Source organism: Tetrao urogallus (assembly GCF_951394365.1).
Source record: "Tetrao urogallus genome assembly, chromosome: 6".
NCBI classification, from domain to species: Eukaryota; Metazoa; Chordata; class Aves; order Galliformes; family Phasianidae; genus Tetrao; species Tetrao urogallus.
This window is the reverse complement of record NC_136819.1, coordinates 24,065,661-24,078,288: the sequence shown is the minus strand read 5'-3', so window position 1 is coordinate 24,078,288 and position 12,628 is coordinate 24,065,661. Positions and strand designations below refer to the sequence as shown.

Here is a 12,628-nt window from a genome sequence, read left to right as displayed (position 1 = left end):
GCTGACCACAGAAACCTTTCCTTAATTTATTTTTGAGTGCTATCTTCCTGTTCTGATAGGGAGGAAAGGTAGGGGGGAGAACCACTGACAACACTTTCTGGCAGAAGAAGCAATGCTTCCCTGTACACACGTGTTCTTGTGTGCTTATACACTGAATGAATCGGTCTGAGTCTACTGCTTTCCTTCTGTGCGTACACCTCTCCATGTTCCCCGTTGTCAGTCCTGCACTCCTATTCCCAAATTTGACCCTGATGGTCGCCTGGGGGGCTGAGGTCTGTCCCACTCCTGCTGTGGGCTGGGTGTTGAAGAGGTTCTGGTGGATTGCGGGAGACTTGAGCTTTTGTCCTGAACCACTCATCTGCCGCTTGGTTGAGTTGAGGCATGCGTTTTCTTCCCAGCCTTTGTCCTTTGCTGTGAAAGTTCAGGACTTAGCTCAGTAGTGTGAGGAAGCCCTGGGGGTGGGAACAGAGTTAGCAGCAGGATAAGATGGGGAGGAGTACTGGGGAGGGTCAGCATAGTTTGGGTTTCAGGGGTATTTTTGTCTCCCCTTTCCTTCAGGAACCACCTTCTTGGGATTCACTTCCCATCTTTTTGCCCCTGTCAGTTGCTTCCTTGTGTCCAGTTTGCAAAATACTCCCATGTAGGTTTTGTTTGCAGCTGAGTTTGCTGACTCTCAGACCAACCAACAGCAATACTTCTGCAGTGTCAGAGCTAATTTGCAGTGCATGTCTGTAGCTCAGATATCACTTCAGGGCTATGAAATGCCCAGGGTACTCTGACTGGATGGCAGTATTGCTGCTTGGGTTTTTAATACGTCCCTCAAGGCAGGGCAGAGCCTGCCCTGAGCCATCCTCATTTTCTATTTATAGTGCAGTTGTTCCATTCTTTTGCAGCAAGCTCTACTTTCAGCCCTCCTTGGTCACTGAGGGCATCAATGCCACGAATAGCCCTGAGTGAAGATGTGGGAGTGGCTGTTGGGGCACAGCTCCCAGTTTGGGCCAGTCCCTGGTGGAAGAGGCCAGCTGTGAGCAGCTCTGCCTTGTGACGAGTGTCAGCCTCCTCTGTGCTGTCATCTGTTTTCAAACGGGATGCAGAGGGTCTGCCCTTCCTTTCCTCTGACATGCTTTCAAGTGCCTGGTGAAATGGATTTGGGCACTGCAGGAGGTGTTCAGAAGAGCAGCCCCAGTGAGGGACCTTAGTGTACTGGCCAAGGTCTGGAGAGCAGCTTGTGCAAGAAGCCCTGCCTTGCATTTGTCTTTCAGCCAGTGGTGTGACCTCTTGGTACTCTGAACTGCTGCTTGCTAGGACAAGAAGATGCCTCTTCTCTGCTGTACTTGGCCTCCCTCAGGGCCCCGTGAATGCTTGCTGGTCTTGGGAGAGCTCAGTCTGAAGTCTGAGAGGAGCCTGCAGTGCAGAGAGCATCACTCTCCTTAGTGCTGCTGCTTAAACACAACTCCTGCATCCCTTTGCTTCTGTTGCTCTCAGCTTGTCTAGAGAGCAGAGCTGAGCAAATAATTCATTGCTTCAGTGCCCAAAATCAAAGGCTGGAAGAAAATGAGAGGAACCACAACCCAGTTTGAGAGACATTTTTTATCTTTTAAATGTAACAGAGCTCAATTGCAAGCAAAACAATGCGAAGTGAGACTTTTTGCTTGGAAAGCAAAGCATTTTGTTCTTGTTCAAAACTTGTCATGAAGTAGCAAATACTCCAGAGCTGTCTGGAAATTTCAGTTCTCAATCAGAAACTGTTCAGCCATAAACACTTATCCAGTTCGGCTGGCAGTGAGATACCCTAGGCACCTGGGGCCTGGCTCAGAGTTGCGCCCCTGGCATCTACCCAGGGTTGGTGGGGAGGAGGGATGTTTTGCATGGGAGGACACCTCCTGCCAGTCCCTACCTTGGTGAATCGGGGTAGGTTGCACGCTGCTAGCTGGAAGTTTGAGGCATTGCTATGCACAGTGACATTCTCATCCCTTTGCTTTGTGGGGCGTGGTGACTGCTGTGTGCTCCAGCAATGGGCATTGCTAGAAGAGTTCTTGCTAAGACAGACTTAGATAGAAGCTGGAGCTCCTGACTGCTGACCCTGCTGTTGCTTCTTAGCTCTTACCCCAGGAACATGCTGCTGTTTGCCGCATGCCTGCAGCAGTTAGGAGAGCCAGAGGAATCAGGAAATGGCCTAGTGAGCAGATTTCAGTGTCCGGAGACAGGGACACAGTGAACCTCGTGCATTCAGAGCTGGCCATTAGCTGCAGCACAGTCATCAGCAAAATGCAGATATTAGAAACCTGATCCCAGCGGAGGGATGGGAGTTGGAGATCAGCCCAAATGCTTTTCCTCTTCTGTTTCAAGAAGCATACAGGATCCTTCTGTCCCCTGTTGTACTGCTGCACAGAATCCAGGCTTGGTTCCTCTCCTCCTAGCTGTGTTGGCCAGGAGAGCACACGATGATGTGATGCAGGCCTCTGTGTCCTGCTCATTCCCTTGCTGCACAGAGGGACAAATGCAGCATGTGCAGAGGCATGCAACCCAGGTGTGGCTGAACGCTGTTGCCAGCTGGGTCTTTCCAGCCTCTCCACAGGCTTAAGAGGAGTGAGAGCACATTGCTGACAGGGCTGGGTCTGGGTGGCCCTATCATGCCTTGCCTGAGGGTGGTGGTGAAATGCACCTGCGTGGCTTGCAAACATTGTGGGACATCTGGCAAACCTAAGCTTCCTGCACACTGCTCGCATGCTATGCTGTAAATCCTGGCTCCCTGTGCTTGCCCCACAGATGATGTAGCAGAACCGGGTGCCCAGCTGTGGGTAGGAGCCTGGCTGTGTGCTCAGCTAGAGCAGGCTATGTCTAGCAGAGCCTCATGATCAGTGTTCCTGCCAGCAGGAACTGTTCCCTGATGTGTTCATGGGCCTCAGATGTGGAGAGGCAAGCAGTGAGGCATGTGCCTGTGTCAGGCTCAGTCTGGACTTGTTGGTTTCCTTGTGCTCTGAGAGAGAAAAGGAAATAGTCTGGTGATGAAACTCCCTACTTTGGCCAAGCTGGGAGCTTCAGCTAACACCCTTTGGGGGCCGTTAGCTCCTGTTTCCTGAGCGGTGTGCTCTTCTGTCAGAAGAGAGTGGCTTTTTCAGTGTGACCTTTGTGGAATAAAATACACAAGAATGAGGCACAACTGAGGCACAGAAGCAAGGAGATGCTCATCTTAGAGCTTTCTCCGTAGCTTGGTGATTGTGGAGGGATGGCAACAGTGTGTTCTTATTTTATAGCCCATGTTCTGGTCTCTCACCCTGTGTCTTGATCCCATCTCTGGAATATGGTGACTGCTTTGCCACAGGTTGTTCTTCCCAAGGAGATAACGGAGGTGAAATTCTCACTTCAGTTTCACTTATCATAAGACTGGGAGAAGGAGGGGTGGAGTGGTAATCCGGAGCATGGGGCTTTAATCCTGCTTTCCTGGCCAAATTCCTTTCCGCCTCTGTACATTCCTGCATCTGCTCCGCTCTGAGCTGCCTGTGTGGTATCTGCTGGTGCGGCCCTTGTCGCATGGAGGAGGCATCTTGGAGATGGGAAGGGAGATGACCTCTGATTGATTGCAGCTGGGTGCTGCAGAGCAGTGATCTGCTGAACAAGGAGCCTGTCTGTCCCCTTGTTTTTACTCAGAGGAGCAAAATGAATTGTCCCCTGTTGCCTCTCCTCAGAGACTTTTTTCATCTCCGTCTCTTTGCTGGGACTGGCCCAGCAGTTTGCTTGTGCTGGGGGAAGGTGAGCCTTGGGCTTTCACATGACCCGTGCTAGCGCTCCCTAAACATTAACTCCTCACCTGACGGGGAGCAGGGAGTCAGGGAGAGCAAAGGCTGGCTAGACTGAGCCAGAACAAGGGCGCTGCGGGGCTGTGGGCAGCCTGGGGGCATGGTGGGCAGGTGCTGCTGCTGACTCCTCAGAGGCCAGGCAGGCATGTGTGGCTTTCCTCAACACCCTTCCTAGTGGTGGTGGCTGACGTCTCTCCCAGGCCTGGCTGCAGGTTGGTGGCCTCTGACTCCTGGGTGGGAGGCCCTGCTGGGCCTGGAGCCCTGTTAGTGCAGATGGCTGTGGCCCTTGTGTCACTGCAGAAGGTGGAGTTGAGGTGACCCCTATTGCAGCAATGGACTGGCCTTGGGGGGACCTTGAGCCCCTTTGTCCTGTGTGTCCCCATTCCTTCTGGAGCTGCCCTGCTCCTGTGAGAGGCATGGGGGAGGGAGGAGGGCAACCTGCTGTGGCCAGCACTTTACCCTGCATCCTTGTGCTGGTGTTGGAAATGGAGAACAGTGCTACTGGGGAACAGCTCATCTTGCCATGGGCAGTGCTCATCTGTTGTGAGCAGGGAGTGTGAGCAAGGGAGGCTGGGGACAAGTGCCGGGGGCTGCAGGTGTGGGTAGAGCTGTGTGCGGAAGGTGTGAACGCTGCGTGCAGACCAGTGCATGGTCCACACCACAGGCAGGGCCCTCCACACAGTGCACACTCACATGATGCCATGGCCACTGGTTCCCAGAGTGGCACTCCGCTGGAAGCTGCTTTGTGCTTTGGTCTCCTCACTGTGTGGGGGAGGAGAGGCTGTGTAATTGCCTTCCTGCTTGCCACCTCCTCCCCTCTTTTCCCCCCCCCCCCCCCCCCCCCCCCCTTCCCGCAGCCCTAAAGTTCCTACGTGATGGATAGCGTGGGGCGGGCAGGCCCTGGGGCTGAGATCCACTGAGGAGTGAAGGTAGAGCTCCCACGGAGGGTACAGCTGGCTCAGGGGAGCGGGGCCCATGGGGGTTTCCTCTTGCTGCTGGGGCCAGGCTGGGCAGGAAGGTGCTGTTAAGGTGCTATTTATTAACTGCCTTTTCTGCCTAGAGCTCTGCAAAGACAAGCATGAGCCCGAGCAGGAGGTGAATGCATCTCCTGGGGCAGTGATTTCTGCACTGCCTGGGTGGGGACCAGGCCTCCCCAGCCCTGCTCCATCTTCATAAGGCAGGCCCATGCCTGCTACTGCAGCTGATGGGGTGGAGGACAATTTATGTTTCGTTTCCTTTGCTATGCAGACAGTTGCATCCTAATCCCCCCATGCTGCCACCCTGCTGTGCCTGCTCCCTGTGTGGTGGGAGGCAGAGGGCAGGAGCTCCTCCATCCGCTCTGTCCCAGGGGAAGGAGCTGCCTTTCCCAGCCCTGGGGCCAGGCGCAGGGGAGCTGCAGGTAGAGGCAGTCTCTGCATAGTTAGCATTCCCAGCCCTGCCTCCCGCTCTGCTGCTGCTGCCGCTACTTTGGGGTGCCGCGCTCCCAGGCCGCTGGGGCTGGAGGCCTGTCCTGCTCCTGGACCATGGGTGGGCAGCGCTGTTTCCTTCCTGCACCTGCGGCCTGTCCACGTAGCACCTGCAGCCTGAGTGCTTGCAATCTCTGCTCTCCGAGTCATCGGGATGGCAGCTGAGCAGCCCACACGCCACACTGTGTGCCTCCTTCCCATGTGGGCAGCACAGCTCACAGATGTCTTCCAGCTCCCCCCACAGATGGCACAGTGCCCTGCACCTGCCCTGGGAGAAGAGAAAGCAGTTGGTTATGGGGTACCAAACCCTAACACTGTCCTTATCTTGACTGAAGAAGGGTTCGTAGGGCCTGGGATCAGGGAGGGAGTTGCAGGGCAGCAGGCAGGTCTCTCCTGCCTGCCTTAGGGCAGCTCACTGGCCCAGTGTGGGGGGCTCTTGAGCAGCAAGTGAATTTAATCTGGTTTTGTTTGTTCTTTCCTCCTCTGAAAGGGGGGCCAGGGCTGGGCGTGCGGGTGGGGGGAGATCGGGTTTGAGAGCGGGAGGAGCTGGGGGGGAAGTGTCAGATCTGAAAGGGAGGAGTAAAGGGAGGATTGGGAAAGGCAGAGCCAGGAGGGAGCGCGGCAGCAGGCTGAGAGCCACTTGGGAGGCACTGGCAGGAGAAGGGGAAGGCAGGTAAGGGAATTGCTGCCTGGGGCAGGCGAGGGGCCGTGTGGGGAGGGAGGGGTTGGGGGTGCTGCAGAGTACAGACTCCTTGGGGCCGCTTTAGCATCTCTGCCCCGGGCCTGCTGCTGTCTTAGCCCCATTGTGTTCCCCAAAACTGCTGTGCCAGCCACGTGCTTGTGTGCGGAGAGCACCGTTCCCTACTGGGAGGGTCCCCAGCACTGCAGGCAAGTGGGACAGAGGCCATGGGATGAGTGGGAGCAGCGGGGCTGTCCCTTCTTTGTTGGCACGGAGGTCTTTTTCCCATCGGTTGGTTTTTTGGACCGCTCAGTGTCTGCTGGTCTCCTGCTCTCCTCACTCCCCCTTTTGTGCAGTGAGCTCAGCACAAAGTTTGAGGGACCCCTGGTGCACAGGTGGGATGGTGGAGATGGGTCTGTAGGACAGGTCATGTGCTGGTGGCAGTGTGCGGAGCCCTAGGAAATGCTGAAGTTCCTCATCAGGGTCCTGCAGGGCGAAGGAGCCTATGCCCACTTGGTGCCTCAGCTCCCACCATGCCTGTGGGAGCGGTTCCTGCCTGGGGGCATTGGTACGCCATCCCCTCACCCAGGTTGTGTCCTCCCAGGCTGCCCGCCTCATCCAGAGGCCCTCTGGTATCTGCACATCAATGGGCTCTGGAGTGCATGGAGGGAGGGGAGTGGAAGAAGCCCTAATCCGGCCCATTCATCCGAGAGGCAGCGCGGGCTTTTGTGGCGCCTTCAAATGCTGGGCCAGGCAGGGGACGGGGGGGGGGGGGGGGGGGGGGGAAACGGGGGGGGACGACGGGGGGGGGGAGATTGGTGGGCTCTTGCTTTGCGGTACCTTTGTCTGCCCCATGCACCTGGCTCCTGAGGGAGGTCATAGGGCAGTGCTTTTTGAGGCCATCTTTCTGTTCCTGCATTTGACCTGGGAGGTGACACACAATTTCTCCACCTCTTTCTTCCTATGTAAAAAAGGATGGCTTGTGTTTGGAGGGCAGGAGCCCTGCACGTGCCTCCAGCTGCGTGTGTGGGCACAGCGGTGCTTCCCCTGTTGGGCTGGGATGTGGGGACAAAGCAGATAGCGTGGTGCCATGGAGCAGCATCTCAGAGTGGTGAAAGCAGCATGCCCACATCCCCTCTGCTTCCCCCACCCCCTCCAGCCACCCCCAGGCCATGTGTTCCTTTAAGCTGATGCTCCAGACTGCCTGGAATCTTTTAAGTGTGACACCAAACTTTACCAGGGGGGGTAGCTGCATTCAGCCTGAGGACAGAGCGGAGGCGTTTGACCTGCTGGGATCTTGGGAGGAGACAAGGGATGCCACTGGAGTTCCCCCATGCCCCTGCTGGCAGGAGGGCTGGGAAGGCAGCCAGTGGGCTGGGCTGGGGCTCCTCACTTATCTCAGCATGGGCTGAGCTCCCTGGCAGCACATCTTGCCCAGCCCAGCCATGTCCTTCAGGCTTTGCCTCAAGTGCAGTGGGGGAGGGCTCTGCTCTCTCTCCCAAGGGCAGGCACTGGGAAGCAGTCCAGAACCAGAGATCTTACACCCGGAGGATGCCGAGGGCTGTTGGTGACCCTGCTCTCTGCTTCCCTGTCCTTCCAGGCTCTAGGATGCTGGGGCCAGCCAGACTAGGCTTGCCCACCTGATCCTTGGCATTCGCTTCCGCCAGCCCATCATGTTGTGCTCCTGGCGTGTCAAGCTGAAGCTGCTGCTCGCTACCGTCACCCTTGCCGTCCTCCTCTCCTGGCTCTACCTCTTCATGGGCAGCCTTGAATGTAAGTGAATCTTTCTCCCTCAGTTCCTGGGAAGGTCCCCAGCACAGAGCAGGCTAGAGAGGCCAAGGCCGTGGTAGGGCTGCTGTATGGCTGTGGGTGTACTGGTCTTTAGAGCCCTAGGGGTTTTCCTGGGGACTGCTGGAGCAGAGCTGTGACATTGGGCACGTGGGGTGTCCTAGGACCTCTCTGATCAGGTTGGGGCTCCGCCTCCATCCCCACGCAGTCTCTTCTGGCTTACCACTGCCCTCTTGCCATGCCCACGTGTCTCACCCCATGTCCCCCCCATGTCCCCGCAGACGGCCGCTTTCTCCTGCTGCCACCGTGCCTGGGCGAGCAGTCGAGTCGGGATGTGGAGCGGGAGGCCCTGGCCTCGCAGGTGCGCCGGGTGGAGGAGGAAAACCAGCAGCTCCGCATGCAGCTTGGCCAGGTGCAGGTGGAGGGCAGCGATGGCATCCCGCAGTGGGGGGCCTCTGCCGAGGATGGGCCCCCCCTTGGAGGTGACAGGAACAACCGCACAGCCTGCCCCAAGCAGCGGATGGTGCACAAATGTGAGGTGGGTGGCACAGCCAACAGGGCTGCTCAGAGGGAGCTGGGGCTCTGACTGTCCTTTGCAGGAAGAAGCCAGTCTCAAAAAAGCAATGTTTGTCTCTGGGCAGCTCCTGCACGTTGCAATTGTGTGTGCTGGACACAATGCCAGCCGGGATGTGGTCACCCTGGTGAAATCCATCCTCTTCCACAGGTAACAGGGATGTGCTGTGCCAGAGGCCTGATGGTTTGGGGTTCCCAGATATGCTATAGGGAAGGTAGTGCTGGAGGAGAGAGGCTCTAAGTCCTCTCTCTGCCTCCTGTGTCATTTCTGAGACTTAAAAGGGACAGAGGGTAGTTGTATTCCACCCCAAAGGTGTGATTTTTCTCCGTGTGCTTGATGTCTGTCTCCTGCCGCGGTGGGAGAGATGGGGACCATGTCTGCTTCCTCCTGCTGTGGTGGTGAGTGCTGCTGCATTGCCCTTGGCAGGAAAAACCCCCTCCACTTTCACTTCATCACGGATTCGGTGGCCCACCAGATCCTCCAGACGCTCTTCCAGTCCTGGATGGTGCCTTCCATCCACGTCAGTTTCTACAACGCCGATGATTTGAAGGCAGGCACTCTCTCCACTCTGCATTCTCCTCGCTTTCTATCTCAGCTGGGTGCTTGGAGGGTCCCAGGGGAGTGGCAGAGAGAGTGGGAGGGAGATTGTTAATGCTTTTTCCTGGTTCCACAACCCTGTTGTGCCCCTCTGCTGGCCTCCTCTGTATGAGAACATGGCTCTCCTGCCCAGGCAGGAAGAGCCCACCCATGCCCAGCCCTGAGGACATGTCACCTTGCAGCCAGAGGTGTCGTGGATCCCCAACAAGCACTACTCTGGCATCTACGGGCTGATGAAGCTGACGCTCACCAAGGCACTGCCCTCCAACCTCTCCAAGGTCATCGTCTTGGATACTGACATCACCTTCGCCACTGACATTGCTGAGCTCTGGGCTGTCTTCGGGAAGTTCTCTGGTGAGGACGGGGAGCCTTTGGGACCCACTGGAGCTCTGACAGGGCCTGCTGCCACATCAGCATGGTGGTCCCCATCAGCTTCAGCACTAATGTAGAAGGTTTGCTTGCACCTTCCAAACTTGTAGAGGTGTGGGCCACGTGTATGTCCCTCTCTTTCCTCAGAAAAGCAGGTGATTGGGCTGGTGGAGAACCAAAGTGACTGGTATTTGGGCAACCTCTGGAAGAACCACAAACCATGGCCAGCACTGGGACGTGGCTTCAACACAGGTGAGTGAGAGCTGCTGAGATGGCTTCTGCACTCTGACAGAACACCCAGCTGGGGCAGTGTGTGTGTGGGGAGGCTGGGGAAGGCTGAAGTGGGCATGTGGAACTGCTACAGCATCCTGGAGATGTGTGCACAGAAGTGGCATGTCCCAGAGGCTGGAGGCATGCAGGCTGCTGTGCTCCATCGGTGGACCTAGCCTCCTCTTTCCCGGCACCCAGGGGTGATCCTACTCTTGTTGGACCGTCTGCGTCGCCTGGGCTGGGAGCAGATGTGGCGGCTGACGGCAGAGCGGGAGCTCATGAGCATGCTTTCCACCTCACTGGCCGATCAGGTAAGGCCTCCAGGGTGGCCAGCCCTGCTGTGTTCCCATAGCAGTGCTGTCATATGGGGGCCATTTTGTCCCCTTTACCCTCCTCTGCACTCGCCATTCTCTCTCCCAGGACATCTTTAATGCAGTGATCAAGCAGAACCCAGCCCTGGTGTATCGGCTCCCGTGCTTCTGGAATGTGCAGCTCTCCGATCATACCCGCTCAGAGCTGTGCTACACCGAGGTTTCAGATCTCAAGGTGGGTAGACTTTTGTGGCATTTGAATCAGAATCACAGGTTCTCCTATGAGGAGCCCTGTGCTTTTCCTACTAGATGCTTCTGCCACGTAGGAGACAGGGTGCAGGATCCAGAGGTCTCGGGCAGTCAGCAGTGGTGTTTGAGGGCTTTGGGGAGCACTGGGTGCTGCTGACTTCCCCTCCGCAGCATGATGTACCATTGCTCCCAGGTAATCCACTGGAACTCGCCCAAGAAGCTGCGGGTGAAGAACAAGCATGTGGAGTTCTTCCGCAACCTCTATCTGACTTTCCTGGAGTACGATGGGAACCTGCTGCGCAGGGAGCTCTTTGGCTGCGCCAGTCTCCCCAGCCCGCCCAGCGACCAGGTGAGGCTGACTGCAGCTCTGTCCTGGCCCAGGGCACGGGACAGGCAGAGATGCTGGCAGTTCCCCGTGCTCCCCCCTGGGTCTCCCGCCATGCCTCACCTTTGCGGTGTTGCAGCTGCAGCAGGCACTCGAGGAGCTGGATGAGGATGATCCCTGCTATGACTTCCGCCGGCAGCACCTCATGCAGCACCGCGTCCACCTGTTCTTCCTGCAGTACGAGTTCCTGGCCCTTCCCAACCCCACCGATGTCACCCTCGTGGCCCAGCTCTCCATGGACAGGTACTTATCAGTGGGGTTGATGAGTGGTGGGGTTCCCCCTCCACTGCCTTTGGGGTGACTTTACAACTCAGGAGCTACATGGGATCTGTAACATGGGCTGCTCACTCTCACACCAGAGCACTGCAGCAAGGAGCAGCAAGCAGCCCGTTTTGGGAGCAGTAATTCCCTCCGCTCTCTCCTGAACTGGACTTGGATGGCTTGCAGCTTTCTGACAGCCCTTAGTTCTGGGTCTGACCAGGTGGTTCCCACAAGGCAGGGCTCCCACTCACACAGTGCTCTCTGCTCTGCAGGCTACAGATGTTGGAGGCCATCTGCAAACACTGGGCCGGCCCCATCAGCCTGGCGCTGTACATGTCAGACGCGGAGGCCCAGCAGTTCCTGCGCTACGCCCAGGCCTCAGAGGTGCTGAGTGCCCGCCGCAATGTCGCCTACCACATCGTCTACAAGGAGGGGCAGTTTTACCCTATCAACCTCCTGCGCAACGTGGCCTTGGCCAACACACAGACGCCGTATGTCTTTCTGACTGACATTGACTTCCTGCCGATGTATGGCCTCTACGATTACCTCAGGTAAGGAGTTTGCAGGACGTGCCCCAGACAGCTATTTCTTATGTGTAGAAATGGGTTGTTTTCTGCTCAGTCTTGTGATTCTGTCCTTCCTGTTATCAGACGGCAGTGGATCAGGAAGGAGAAGTGGCTCCTGTATGGCAGCACTGCGTGCTGTCTAAACGCATTAATCCCTTTATGGAGCTGTGGGTGGGTTGGCGGGGCTGATGAAGGGGAATTAGGAATGGGGCTGTAGCCACAGCTGATGGCCACAGAGGTCTCACACCCTTTCTACCTCTGTAGGAACTCCATCCAGCAGCTGGAGTTGCCTCACAGGAAGGCAGCTCTTATTGTGCCGGCATTTGAGACGCTGCACTACCGCCTGACCTTCCCCAAATCCAAAGCAGAACTGCTCTCCATGCTGGACATGGGCTCCCTCTACACCTTCAGGTAAGCCCTGGAGCTCCCTGACATCCCAAAGGCTGCCACACGCAGCAGAAGCCAGTCTGGTACCTGGTGCCTTGGGGCCATAGTGCGGCCACTTTTCCTGGTGTCTCACTTCCATCTCTCCTCACAGGTACCACGTGTGGCCAAAAGGCCATGCCCCAACTGACTATGCCAAGTGGCGAACAGCCACCGTACCGTACCGTGTGGCCTGGCAGCCAGACTTTGAGCCTTACGTTGTAGTGAGGCGAGACTGCCCGAAGTACGATCAGCGGTTTGTGGGCTTCGGCTGGAACAAGGTGTCCCACATCATGGAGCTGGATGCGCAGGTGGGTGCCGGGGCCACGGCCGGGCAGTGAGGTGTTGGTACCGTGCTGATGGTGACAATTGCCGCTCTGTCCCCAGGAGTACGAGCTGCTGGTACTGCCCAATGCCTTCATGATCCACATGCCCCACGCTCCCAGCTTCGACATCTCCAAGTTTCGCCTGAATGCTGGGTACCGGGGCTGCCTACAAACGCTGCGGGAGGAATTCCACCAGGACCTGTCGCGGAGATACGGGGCTGCTGCACTCAAATACCTCACCGCCGAGAGGAACCTATGACACCTGGGGACAGTGGGTGCAGGGTGCTGGTAGCAGGCGGAGAAGGGAGGGTGCAGGGCCTCCTGCCCCAGCTCGCCTCGTAGCCTTGCCCAAGGGATCTGATTCGCAATGGGATGTCTGTAGATAAGAGGGAGGATGCCAGCTGTGAGATCAGGCAGCGCCTGTGGGTTGAGTTGCTGCAGTGTGGCCCAGGATTTGTTCAGATCATTCCTGTGTTAACAGGGGAGCTTCCACTGTGCCGGGGGACTGGTCTTCCCATCCCTAGTTCTAGCAGATATCAATTCACAGCTTTTGTTAGCTCACCT

At 57.0% G+C, this 12,628-nt stretch overlaps 1 protein-coding gene across 1 annotated transcript; it reads left to right on the top strand.

Annotated features, from left to right (window-relative positions):
* Positions 1 to 7,618: 7,618 nt before the first annotated feature.
* LARGE2 (LARGE xylosyl- and glucuronyltransferase 2) lies at positions 7,619 to 12,323 on the top strand (the record flags this gene model as incomplete). Its single annotated transcript, XM_079537752.1, has 14 exons — positions 7,619 to 7,718; positions 8,015 to 8,271; positions 8,375 to 8,457; positions 8,734 to 8,857; positions 9,087 to 9,258; positions 9,421 to 9,525; positions 9,742 to 9,854; positions 9,964 to 10,089; positions 10,297 to 10,452; positions 10,568 to 10,731; positions 11,022 to 11,300; positions 11,580 to 11,726; positions 11,854 to 12,049; positions 12,126 to 12,323. The coding sequence occupies 14 exons, from the start codon at positions 7,619 to 7,621 to the stop codon at positions 12,321 to 12,323; spliced, it is 2,220 nt and encodes a 739-aa protein (XP_079393878.1).
* Between the last annotated feature and the right edge of the window lie 305 nt (positions 12,324 to 12,628).